Source organism: Chironomus tepperi, unplaced genomic scaffold (genome assembly GCF_022539635.2).
Source record: "Chironomus tepperi strain 1889 unplaced genomic scaffold, CSIRO-AGI_Ctep_v1 contig_8, whole genome shotgun sequence".
Taxonomy (NCBI): Eukaryota; Metazoa; Arthropoda; class Insecta; order Diptera; family Chironomidae; genus Chironomus; species Chironomus tepperi.
Genome location: NW_027226130.1, coordinates 738,638 through 751,854, shown reverse-complemented (window position 1 = coordinate 751,854; position 13,217 = coordinate 738,638). Strand labels below are relative to the sequence as shown.

Below are 13,217 nucleotides of genomic sequence, written 5' to 3'. Positions count from 1 at the left end.
GGGGTTTTCAACTATGTACAATAAATATTATTCAAATCTCAAATGAACGTTATAAAAATCTTGCAAGAGGATTGCTTCTTTTCTATTTTTTTTACCGCATCTTACAATTTTCTGACACTTTCCCTAGCATAACCTGGTTTAAAGCTTCAATTCAGTGCATTAGGCAGTTGAATTATGTATGTATGAACGAATGCACATCTATAGAAATGGCAGGCTTCAAATCAAATCGATAAGTTTCGAATTATTTCACCAAATTTGAGTCAATAATCTGGTCAATTACTTTTCAGAGTTACTTAAATGCTTAATTACTATTAATACATAGTAATGAGCTAAATATCAAATCTATCATTAGGTTTGCCTAAACAAATGAAGTGTCTATCTAAGCTATGTTTACAAAAGGACAACAGCTACTGTTTTAGAATCTGACAACACAGGTATACTCTATTTACTCGAAATATGCATAGTCATATGGTACAACATGTCAACTAAGTACTAGATATTGCTCGACTATGTATATGAGTTAACGACATCGAGATTCAGACTAACATTAGCCGGGATATCCCTTTTTTTAATTAAAATTATTTATATTTATAAGTATCTTTTTAATTCCAATTAATTTAACTTCTTTTCCAAAAAATATCCGAAAATTCAATGGAACATGTAGGATTAAAATTAATATTAAATATAACCAAATCAATAATTAATGAATTTAAGTAGCTGATCTAATTATCCTGACAATAACTAACAAGAACTAGCTTCTAAATATACATCTTATCATCATCAACCGCCCGTACGTGACCCAAAGTGTAAAAATAAAGAACATTTCTTCAATTGACGGTTAAATTTAAATTTAATCGGTTGCTATGCTTGTTACCATCTGTTTACACATCTGGTTGCTAGCCATAAACTGCTTCACTTGTGGATAGGATCGAAAAAAGTTTTATTTTGATGTCAATTCAGTTGAAATAAGTCATGGCAAAGGTTAATTCGTGGTTGTTAGTAAATTTAGGTTGTGAGATGCTGTACATCATCGATCAACGGCTTATTGCTCAAAATATTGAGAAGGAGAAGTCATCAAAAGGTAGGATAGGATTAAGGTATCCATAATTATGGTAATTAATTATTCAAATTCTTCCAATAGTGATGAGGGATGTAACTAATGCACTGCTGTCACCAACATTCACTGCCTACATATCCACAACATTTTCTGATGAAATCATGTCATTGGCACAAGCTAGAATATTATTAACTGATATTGCATGCTGCTCACTCATGCGACTTGATGTCCATTCTCTAGATAAGCTATTTGACTTGATGGTTATGATTTTTAAATGGCAAATGTTCTTGATGAACAGCCCTGATGACTTGCTGTCAATAACGTTGAGGCACTTGCAGGGAATCTCAAGGATTATGCCAGAAAAAGCAAAAATGATACTTATCGATCAAGCAAATCAAAACTTTTTTACATCATGGAGGGAATACAATGAAGAATATAAATACTCTGTTGTGAGGAAATTAAATAGATTTTTGGCACCGCACAACATTCGAATATCCTTACTTATTCGCATGAAACTACAATTACGGGACGGATCGTTTGTTGATAAATCAACTCCGAATGATTTTCTCACTTATTATGTCCATAATGTTGGTGAAAATATTTACGAGAAGGTTAATCACTTCCCGCAGTGTCAAAATGCCGGCAATAATGACGAAAAGCAGGCATCGCAGGAAATTGACTTTTTATTTCAACAATTTAATGTTGAGCTGTCTGATGACGTTCCTGATGATAAAACAGAACTAACATCAGCTTCTAAAGATGACGACCAGGCTGAGCATGACGAAAAAATACCGACTGATCAGAAAAAGACTTTAGATGAGCTTAAAAGGAAGTGTAAACTTGATGTGACACCCCAACACAATGACTTACAAGCTGATGATAATTTTCAGGAATTATTAAACATGTTGGGCAACAGCTCATAAGCTTTCTTCTTTATTATTTTATCGTATACTTAAGCATGGTAAATTGTACTGTATTTAGAGAGAAACAAAAATTATTATTAGAGGCTTACCGCTAACAAACAAATAAACTTAATCTAAACATTTCTTAAATTTAATAATCATCTTTTCAATCTCATCTTTGTCTGCATTTTGGATAATCATGGCTTTGATTCGGAGCTTCAAGCTTTCAGCTTCTGCTGTCTTTGAAATCTGTAAAATAGAGAAAGATTAAGTTAAATCTCGGGATTAAAAATTAAATCTTCGGATTAAAAATTGTAACGAACTTTTCAAATTTGAAATTAGTTGCAACTTGTTCCCTTCAATATTAGAAAATCAACAATACATACCTCATGTGCACGACGAATAATTTCATGATCAATGCCAGCAAGTTTAGCAGCATTGAAACCAAACGAACGAGGGCAACTTCCATTAACATATTTATACAGGAATGTAACATTCTCCTTTGTTATATCCTCAGAATTTTCATTTTCAACAACACATGCCATGTGTCCCAACTTAATACGACTGTCATCTTGAAAATCATCAACTAAGCTATGATAATGAGTTGAGAACAATGTTCGACATTTCATTTCAGCAATAAAATTAGCAACAGCACGTGCAATAGCTGATCCATCAAATGTTGATGTTCCGCGACCTAATTCATCAAGTAAAATGAGACTGTTGGATGTGCAGTGCTTAAGGATTATGGCAGTTTCATTCAATTCAACCAGGAATGTACTTTGATTCTTCATAATATTATCATTGGCACCAAGTCTTGTAAATATTCGATCAATTAATGTAAGACTCATGCTTTCTGCAGGAACTAAAGTTCCAATTTGTGCCAACATGCTTAATAATGCAACTTGTCGCATTAATGTCGATTTACCACCCATATTAGGTCCGGTAATAAGTTCAAAGAATGCTCCATCCTTTCCAATCGTAACTCCATTTGCTATGTAGTCATCAGAATTCATCAAGGGATGGACACCGTCCTCAATTGTAAGTAAACTTTCTCCTGGAGTTTTGGCCATTTCAAATACTTCAGGTACGCATGAGACACTGAGATTACGTGAAAATTCAGCAAATGATGCCAGGACATCCAATTTTGCTGTGAGATTGACAATTTGCTTAAATTGAGTATAATTTTTAGAGAATTTTTCAAAAACTCTACGACCAAAGTCATTAAGCACACTTTTCTTCTTAACTTCCAGTTCCTGCATTCTAGCTAGAAATTCTTTTGTCTCATCTGATGTGTAGCGATTGACGGCATTCTTGCCTTTGCCTTTTGAGTTCTCTAAATTCCAGATTTTTGGAACTTTCTTAAAATGACTTTCAGGCACTTCAATTTGATATCGCTTACGATCAGTTCCAAAATAGTTTAATTTACATCCAACGACTTTTTCTTGTTCCTTTAAATAAACTTTAAGTTCAGTTTCTAGGGAATCAATATCATCCAGAACTGCATCATATTCCTCATCTGCATTTCGGCCAGGAATGATATATCCAGTCTTCTTTGCTTCCTCAATATTGAATGACTTCTTCAGCTTGTTCAGTTGTGGACTTAAATCAATAAAATTTCCACCATTTTCCTTTGTTTGGGTCAACATTTTAAGCATGGATGATGTGCAGCCTTTAAAACCTCTGGAAGACTCATTAAGTGATCAAATGCATCAAGAGCAGCAGCAAAATCAATAATTTTATTCTTTCCATATGTCTCAGCTTCATATAAAATTGCTCGGGATTGTGGATGATTCTGCAGGATGTCCTTATTGCCAAGATGATGAATCTGACTTAAACTTCTCTCAACATCAACGTTTAAAGAAGTTAATAATCCACGACAGTCATTCAACAACCCAACATTATCCTTCAACTCCTTTACTGCTTCCTGTCGTGCCTTAATTTCATCAATTTCACAACTTGGCATGCAAACTATTTCCTTTAAAAGTCGCTTACCAAATTGTGTACTGCAATAGTCTAATTTCATAATTAATGAATTTGAATCACCATTAACATTCAAATTATGTAGAGTTATGGCATCAAGCATCATGTGAGTTTGCTGTCGCTTCTCTTTCTTAACTTTTGATCCATCAAACTCAACTTTCTGATCTGGTGGGAAATAACGTTTGAATGTTGCCAATGATAATACTTGTTGATCGAGTAAATTATACTTTAAGTACCACAAACATCCACCTAAAGCTTTTAGTGCCAATGTGGAATCTTCAGACGGCTTCAAATGATCACTTTGCATTTCTTTTAAGCATTCTGGCCAGTCGCTATCAGATTGGTATCTGTTCTCAGCCAGATATTTCAATGCTTTTGAGCCATTCCAGAATTGCTTTTCATTTGTCAACTTTTCTTTGACTACGTTGATTCCTTTTAGGACCTGTAAAGAAATGAAAATTTGTAACGGATTATTGAAATTTGAAATGATTTTCAAAAATTTTTCAGCCGTTATTTTTTGAATTTTTTTCGACCGTTATGTTTTAAAGTATCGAAATGCGACATTGGATCATCGTACGGCTTCAACAAGGAAGTAGGAATGTTTTTGAGTATCACTTACCTTTGATGTATTTTCGCTCATTCCTGTTCGTTCATGTAAAATTAATACTGGTGTGTAGAGAGACAATAAAGTAAGTAATCTCGAGCACTGCTCATCATCATCAAATTCGCCAATCATAAAATCTCCAATACTAGAATCGACAAAGGCAATACCATAACGATTTGTGGATGCATCAATCTTCTTCTCAGCAATACACAATAAAAAGTTTGGTAAAGCTGAAAATTGACTTTTTGCCATTGAACATAATCCAGTTGCATAATTTTGCATTCCAACATTAGATACTTGACAGATTTCACGTCTGACGACCTTATCGAATTTAGTTCTTTTATTTTCAGCTTCACAGCGCTTCTCCATCATTGCCGGTGTTTCTGTCTGTTCGACTCTTGCCACTTTATATCCTCTTTCAATTAATGTTGATGACATTTTATCGTAGGCTGTTTCTGGGAAGCCTGAATGAGCATAATCACCTTTCATGAATGTCAATCCGAGCTCTTTAACTCCAATGACTGCATCTTGATGATACAGTTCATAAAACTTGCCGACTTTAAAGAAGAAAATGCAGTCAAAGTATTGACCTTTCAGCTTCCACCACTGTAAATGACCTGGAGTTTGCTGCTTTAAGAAACTTTCTGGAATGTATAATGTTCGTGGATCATAATCTGGATGATTTGGTCGATTCTTGTTGATGTCTCTGATATGTGCAGGCTGTAAGAACTCAAAACTTTCGTGAGAATAAACTTTTTGTTCATTATCCAGCGATAATCCTTGATTTTCATCATCATCATCTTCTGGTTCATTCTTTGGAACTAATTTTGTTAGATCTTGCTTTTCTGATTTTGATTTCTTGCTGGATGGCGATTCCTCTGGTGCATCTTCAGAAAATTTAGCAAGTCTTGAAATTGGATTTTTTGGTGGTGGCATAGACTCATCTTTTTCATCATCTGAGTCAATGATACGCTTTTTGGCAATCTGAGTGACTTCCTTTGGTGCATTGTTGTCACTGTTCTCTTCATCGGAATCAATGATTTTACGTTTTTTGGTTGATTTATTGACTTTTATGTCTTCTTCGTCACTTGAATTATTTGATCGTTTGCCTTAATATAGTGTTATGAATTAGATATTATGTCTGACTATTTGAATAGCTAGTTACTTACCGAAATCAAGCTTCTTCCCAGTCAATTTTTCCGGAACTTCCTTCTTTACTGCCGGTACTTCCTTTTCTGCAGTTTTTTCAACATTTTGGGATGTATTTAATGAATTTCTCGCAAAATAATTAAACAATGTGTTCTTTGGCGATGGTTTTGGCGACGGTTTAGGAGATGCTTTGACTTTTTGTGACATGACAATTACTTTAAAACATTCACTTTAATTAATTTTTGTTTAAGCTCACACTTTTATTTAGAAACAATGTTTTTCCGCCAAAATAGGGCAAACTTACATGTTATTGGAATGTATGCTACGATTTTGAAACTTTTTGTCATCCGTTTAATAATATTATTGTTTATTTTACTAGTTTAATTAAATAAATTATTGACATGTGGAAATATTCTGTTGATTTAAATAACTGATTAAAATTATTTGAATTTTATTGAATAATTGGCGGGAATTAAATTCAAAATCAAGTTGGCCGTTAAATTTTTATTTACATTTGTTGTTGTTGTGTCATAAGGAAAATTCATCGAAACAAAAAACCTAGTTAATTAAGCATAAAAGTGAGTTTATTCAAAACACAAAAGTATTCGTCGGTACGAGTATTGTGCAACGGTCATTAAGAATATAAAGTAACTGAAATTAAAGCGGTATTTAGCTTGCAGAAAGGGAAAAAGTATACTTTCGTGAGTGTTTTAATTTTCATTTTTCATTCATTCGATTTGTTGAAAATAAAAGTTCTTAAATTAACTAACCTTCTCATAGATCTTTACTTCCTTTTAGTAAACCAATAACTCTTTAGTTATTGTTCTAACGAAAAAATACTATTAAGTGTGGCTGAAAAAGAGGATAAGCATTTCAATGAGCAAGGTCTTGAAAAGATTCTTTTTTTTTTGATATAAATGCGAGAAAATTTTTTTTATTTACATCCAAATGTGTCTATTTATTGATTTCCCATATCAATGAGCACTTTTTTTCATTGCCATTCGAGTACAGTAATCTAAAACATCAATATTATCATGTTTATTACAGCAAGTCCTGAAAGGATAGACCAAAACAGCGACAAAGTTTTAATAATGCCGTCTGCCGTAGTAAACTCCGGATCATCAAATGCTACAGGACATCAACAAGATGATATAAATCAAGAATGTGGCATACGTGAAGTCTGGCGTCATAATCTTGAAGATGAATTTGTCCTAATTCGTAAGATTGTCAATAAATTTTGTTATGTAGCAATGGACACTGAATTTCCCGGTGAGTTTTTATAGTCAAATTGTTCTTCTTCTTGTTCCTTTATATTTGACTCATATTTCGACCATTTTTTAGGAGTTGTTGCACGGCCTATCGGTGAATTTCGATCAACTGCCGACTACCAATATCAGTTATTACGATGCAATGTAGATCTCCTTAAAATAATTCAGCTTGGACTAACATTTATGGATGAAGATGGAAATACAGCTCCTGATTTTTCAACATTTCAGTTTAATTTCAAATTCAGTCTAACGTGAGTACTTTTTCATTGAAATGTCCCAAAGGAGTTCCATGTATTAATTAATTAATGTATTTTTTTAGCGAGGATATGTATGCGCAAGATTCGATCGATTTACTGACAAATTCAGGCATTCAATTTAAGAAACATGAAGAAGATGGCATTGATCCAATCGATTTTGCAGAACTTCTTATGACATCCGGAATTGTTTTAATGGATAACATCAAGTGGTTGAGCTTCCATTCTGGTTATGATTTCGGGTATCTTTTGAAGGTCCTTACTGATCAAAATTTGCCAGCTGATGAGAGTGAATTTTTCGAACTTTTACGAATCTATTTTCCTACGATCTACGACGTCAAGTATTTGATGAAGTCTTGTAAGAATCTTAAAGGTGAGTGAGTGGTAAAGTGGTTAGCAGTGTGCGGTTATTGAATTGTCAAATTTGTGCTAAAAATTTGAATTTTAGCTGACCGTTACAAGTGCTAAAAAATTTCAAATTTGAAATGACCGTTAAATTTTAAATAAATTATTAATTGATTTTGTGTCATTTTAGGTGGATTACAAGAAGTTGCTGAACAACTAGATATTAGAAGAATTGGTCCTCAACATCAAGCTGGCTCTGATTCTTTGCTAACTGGCATGGCCTTCTTCAAAATGCGAGAAGTAAGGAAATCTTTGAAAAATTTATGCTTAATTAGACTAATTTGTGGATTATTTTCAGATGTTCTTCGAGGATAATATTGATAACGATAAATACTCAGGTCATTTGTTTGGCTTGTCATTCAACCAAGCGGATCGCAATATTCCTGCTGAATAAATTACACACATGTCTCCAGATTTTTGGTGACATTTCATCAACAAAACAACAATAAAATTGAAAGAATAATGATGGATATAATTTTTATATAATATGAGTAGGAAGAAAGAAATGAGAAAAAACTGAAATTATTAAAGAATACCTAAATGCTGCATCGCTTTTTGCACAGACGCATATTTCAATAGCTATTCAACGTATATACACACATACACACACATTATTGCTTTAAAATAATTCGTTCTATATAAAAAGAAAAAGAAAAAATAATATAAACATAATTAAAGAAATTCTTCGAAATTTTCATAATGTTATTAAAGTAAAAAAAAGGAAGTAAATTAATTATGAAAGGATGAAAAAAAAACACACAATATAAAAATTCAACAAAAAGTAATATTCTGATACCGATAAATAATAATAATACCTATTTAATAATTATTTATCCTTTATCTCCTATAATTAATAAAAAGAAAATGAAAAAGATGAATTACGGCGCGATATGTAATACAATACAATTTTTTCTGAAATAAAAAAAATCATTTATAAAAGAAATGAAACTAGACTTTATCTGAATTGCTTCTTAAGTATTAAATGCACTGGCTTAAGTGCGTAAAATTCTATACGTAAATGAGGTTCGTTTTACGTAAAATATACGTACGTAAGATTTGTGTTACGTAAAAAGTACGTACGTAAACTTTTCATTGCGTAAAATTACGTACGTAAACTTTTCATTGCGTAAAATTACGTATGTAAGTTCTACGCCACGTAAAGTTCTACGCTACGTAAAATTACGTATTACGTACTATTACGTACGTATGTTCTACGTCAAATAAAAATACGTACGTAAGTTCTACGTCACATTTCTTTTTTCAGATGAATTTCTCTGTCTCATGGCTTTGTCTTGTCAAGAACAAAGACAATTTGACTAAACACATACATCATCATCTTAAAAATCTCCTCCGGACATTCTATTGTGTCAAAATTAAATCAAATACAATTTTCAAAGAAAAATTAGAGCTGGATGTCGGAAAAAACCCAGAAATTAATTAAAGTACAATAAATCTTCCAAACAGATTGTATTAAACTGTTCCAAAATGAATGATTTCATCATTCTACATCAAATAAATACATTAAATTCAACTGAAAATGATTAATTTTGTTAGTTAGTTCATAACCGTCGTTGAAATATTTGAAAAATTTCAAGGGGACTGAACATACGAAAAACATCAAAAAATTCAAATTTATCAAAGTTAGCTGATTTTCGTTGAGTTAATTTAATTAAATTTTGATCAAATTACGTGTTATTGATGGTGAGTAAGACAGCGGCTTGTTTAAGGAAATATTCATAGAAATACGTGATAAAATTGAAAAAAGGGGATAGTTATCTACGCTTGCATAGTTCATGCATTGTTTTGTTGTTAAAAAATTCAGAAACGCGAAAAAATTATCAAAAAATCATTGAATTTATTAAAATTAATTAACTTTCTAATCGCCTAATAGTTGTATCTAAATGGTGGCTAGTAGCTAATGTAGTTCAGCAATGGATAACATGGGTAAAATTTATTAAAAATATAGAAATAATGAAAAAAATTGCTAAAAGAAAAAAATAAATTCATTTGCAGTATTTAGACAAATTAACTTTGATAGTATCATACTTGGAACATTAATATCGGCTGATTGCGGTGGAGTTGTAAGAAAATTATTATAATTAAATTCATAAACATAACTAATTATAATTTGTTTTAGCTTTTATGTTCCAAAACTGAGCAGGCTTTTCGATTAAACTTCCGTTCAGAACAAAATGAGCAGTTTAAGATCATAATAGAGATTGATGATATCAAAAAGATATTTAAAACTCTCAATGACAATCAAATGATTTTGGATTTTAAACTTAAACCTTCAGCAATACGACGTGTTGGCGACCTTATTAAAAAAAGTGGTAAAAAAATTTATTTAAATTTTATTAAAATTAAATTTTAAAATTTTCTTCTTTTTCTCAGACTTTTACTTCCAGATTAGCAAAAATGCTGATGAAAACAAGTTCCAGCTGTATCTTAATGATATATCTAATGACGATGTATCATTCATTGAAAAATTTTTCTCGTAAGTTATCAATTTTACATTAATTAAACATCCAACTAATTAATTAATTACAGGTCAATTGACGTATTTGATGAGAATGTTGCAAAAATAACAAAGGAACCAGAACCTGAGCCAGAACCCGAACAACAGCAGACATCAAAAATTCATAAGTCAAGTGTATTAAAACATCGCAAAAAGAAACTGCTGGATTGTGATCCCGAAGATGGTTCACAAGATTATCTACCCCAAAAACGTCCACGAAAGCAAAGTTTTTCGAACGTCACAGCTGATTGTGAAGTGATTGAAGAGGCTCCAAAACGTAGTTTACGAGTTAGGAATCGTGATGAAGTCAATTTATGTGAAGATATGTCAGAAGAAGCACAATTAAAAGAGGCTCTAAAGAGATCATTAAAGGGAGTTGATCAGACGGTCATCGAAAGTTTAAGTCATATTGAGGACTCAAAATCGGAACAGGATTTAGAACATGAAGAGATTTATGACAATGTAGATAAAACAATAGAATTATTTACGTATAATACAAGCAATGGAGACATAATTGTGAGAATGGAAGACTATCTATGCCTTTCGCGCAACGAATATCTTAGTGACGTAATTATTGACTTTTATCTTCACTATATCTACAATGTTAAAATGACACCAGAACAGAGAGAAAAGACTTTAATCATAGGAACACACTTTTATACATTATATGCAACATCGTCCGAATATTCAGGCTGGAATGATGGATTAAATGCTGGTCTTAATGCTAAAGAGAAGCGTTATAAGCGAATTGAAGGAATTTTAAAAAATAATGTAAATATTTTTGAAAAAGACTACATTATTATGCCTTTAATGGATCACAATCATTGGTTCCTCGCTATTGTTTGCTTCCCAAAACTCAATGGAAGCTATACAATTGATGGAAATGTTAGGGTTGACGAAAGTGAAGTTAAGCGTAATCCGAAGAAAGTTTTTCAAGCACCAATCAAGTCTTCATGCATTCTGATCCTTGATTCCGTTAAAGGCAATGGATCGCGACGAACTGTTGCTATTAATCATATCAAAAATTTCCTCGAATACGAATGGATGAACAAATATCAGCAAGAATTTCAATTTGATGTTAAATGCTTAAATGGACACTCACCAAAGGTATGACTTGATATCCTGTTATGACTGTTATTTTTCTAAAATTACCTTCCATTTTAGGTTCCCCTTCAAATGAACAACGTAGACTGTGGATGCTTCATTCTAGAATTTATGGAACGCTTTTTTGTTACCTCGCCAGTTCAAGACTTGAGATTTCCAATTGATCTTGGAGAATGGTTCTCATCTGAAGAAGTTCGTAGCTCAAAGAGACGTGAAATTGCTCAAGTAATACAAACAATGATGGAATCGACAAACAATCAAGTTGAACTACCTAAAATCCGATTTTATGGTGATCGAAAGCGGAAAACCTCAAAACCTGTGCAATTTATTGATCTTGAGAATAATAATGGAAATTCGGATGATACATTTCGAGTTACAGAGAATGGGAATGGGAATGGAAACGAAAATGGCAATGAAAACGGAAACGGCAATGGCAATGAAAATGAGAATAGTAATGGAAACAACAATGACGAAAACTTTAATAATAACAACGACTTTTATTGCCTCGATAGCAATAATATACTTCAAAATGGTAATGTGATACAAGAAAATCAGGATGTTGTGCATAATATTCCGAGAGATGACGAATTAAATCATGCTGATGTCGATAGAGTTACAACACAAGAAATTATGGAATATGAGCAAGAATGTTGCGTGGAAGAGGCGGTTTTAAATGAAAGAAAGACTGATTCCATTGTACTTGATACTAGTGATGAGTTGGATTTTGAGGAGACTCAAAAAGTTGAAAGTGAAACAGCAGGATTTGGCCAGGAAGTAGAAGTTAAGAATAATGCTGAAGATAAAGCACAAAATGGTCCAAAACTTGAAAATGACACAGAAATTGTCAAAAATGATGCAAAAATTCCAGAAACTCTTACAAATGGCTTAGACAGTCATTCATACATTGAAGAAAATTCAGAACCTGCTAAAGTTTGCGAAGAAGCTATGGAACCTGATACTAAGTTTGGTAAAACAGACGAAAATGTCCTTGAAAATAATGCAAAATCTCTGGAAAATGTCGCAGATGTAGTCAAAAATTATGTAAAAGCCCTGGAAATTGACACCGAAGAGGTCAAAAGTGATGCGAAAATTCTGGAAAATGACACAAAAGTAGTTAACAGTGATGCGAATAATGACGCAGAAGTGGTGAAAACTGATGCAAAAATTCCAGAAAGTGATTCAGAAAACATCATAAATGAAGCAAAAATCCTGGAAAGTGATGCAGAAGCATTCTTAAATGGTTCAAACGTTACTGCTAGTATTTCTAAAAAGAGCTATGACTCAGATATTCAGGAAATCCATAGAACACCAGAGAAAATTGACCTAACACTAGATGATAATGATGAGGAAGAGCCAAATTACAGGATTAGTGATATGTTTAATGAAGATAAAATGGACATAGATCCAGAAGAACAAAATAATGATGATCAACAACCGAAAAAGGAACAAAATAATCAAAAGTCGGAAAATATGCAATCAATTGCTGACCGAATTAGTCAAAGTATTAATCTTAAGGATACAACTGTACTATTAGATTGATTAAGCTGTCTTATAAGAATATTAATGGATGGATGGGATGAATGAATGAGATCTGATGAATATAAAGTACAAATCTCAGTAATATAATTTAGATGAAAAGAATATAAACATACTCAATATATCTAATATAGGTAGTAATATATTGAAGTAGCACAGATTAATTAATTTTTCTACTCTTTAATTCCTTTTTGGTTAACATTTTTTTTTTTTACAAAATTCATGTAAAACTATTGAAAAATTAAATTAAACTAAATCTTTTTCATGATGTGATGTTAAGCATTTATTCAATGATTTAGAAAAAAAATAAAAATTTATATAACAGAAAAATTTAACGGACTTTTAAAATTTGAAATTGCCAAGAAAGATGCGAAATTATTTTTGAATATCAAAAATTCGTTAAATTTGATTTCAAAACATTTCAGCTTGATCATCAAAAAAAT

At 32.0% G+C, this 13,217-nt stretch overlaps 3 protein-coding genes across 3 annotated transcripts; 2 read left to right on the top strand and 1 right to left on the bottom strand.

Moving 5' to 3' along the window:
• The first annotated feature begins 975 nt into the window (after positions 1–975).
• On the top strand, positions 976–12,962 carry LOC139100241 (uncharacterized). The gene is made up of 9 exons (XM_070652858.1): positions 976–1,081; positions 1,142–1,966; positions 2,819–2,901; positions 2,959–3,043; positions 9,633–9,700; positions 9,757–9,949; positions 10,011–10,113; positions 10,167–11,241; positions 11,299–12,962. Exons 1-9 carry the CDS (start codon positions 1,018–1,020, stop codon positions 12,775–12,777), a joined length of 3,975 nt encoding a protein of 1,324 aa, XP_070508959.1. The 5' UTR covers positions 976–1,017; the 3' UTR covers positions 12,778–12,962.
• Msh6 (DNA mismatch repair protein Msh6) lies at positions 1,953–6,108 on the bottom strand. Its single transcript, XM_070652679.1, is given in 6 exon segments — positions 1,953–2,208; positions 2,346–3,619; positions 3,622–4,381; positions 4,559–5,652; positions 5,713–5,907; positions 5,997–6,108. Coding segments are annotated over 6 exon segments (3,486 nt in total). The 5' UTR covers positions 6,040–6,108; the 3' UTR covers positions 1,953–2,088.
• Pop2 (CCR4-NOT transcription complex subunit Pop2) lies at positions 6,402–8,487 on the top strand. The gene is made up of 6 exons (XM_070652690.1): positions 6,402–6,577; positions 6,740–6,961; positions 7,034–7,211; positions 7,280–7,587; positions 7,750–7,859; positions 7,918–8,487. The coding sequence occupies exons 2-6, from the start codon at positions 6,784–6,786 to the stop codon at positions 8,011–8,013; spliced, it is 870 nt and encodes a 289-aa protein (XP_070508791.1). The 5' UTR covers positions 6,402–6,577; positions 6,740–6,783; the 3' UTR covers positions 8,014–8,487.
• Positions 12,963–13,217: the final 255 nt, after the last annotated feature.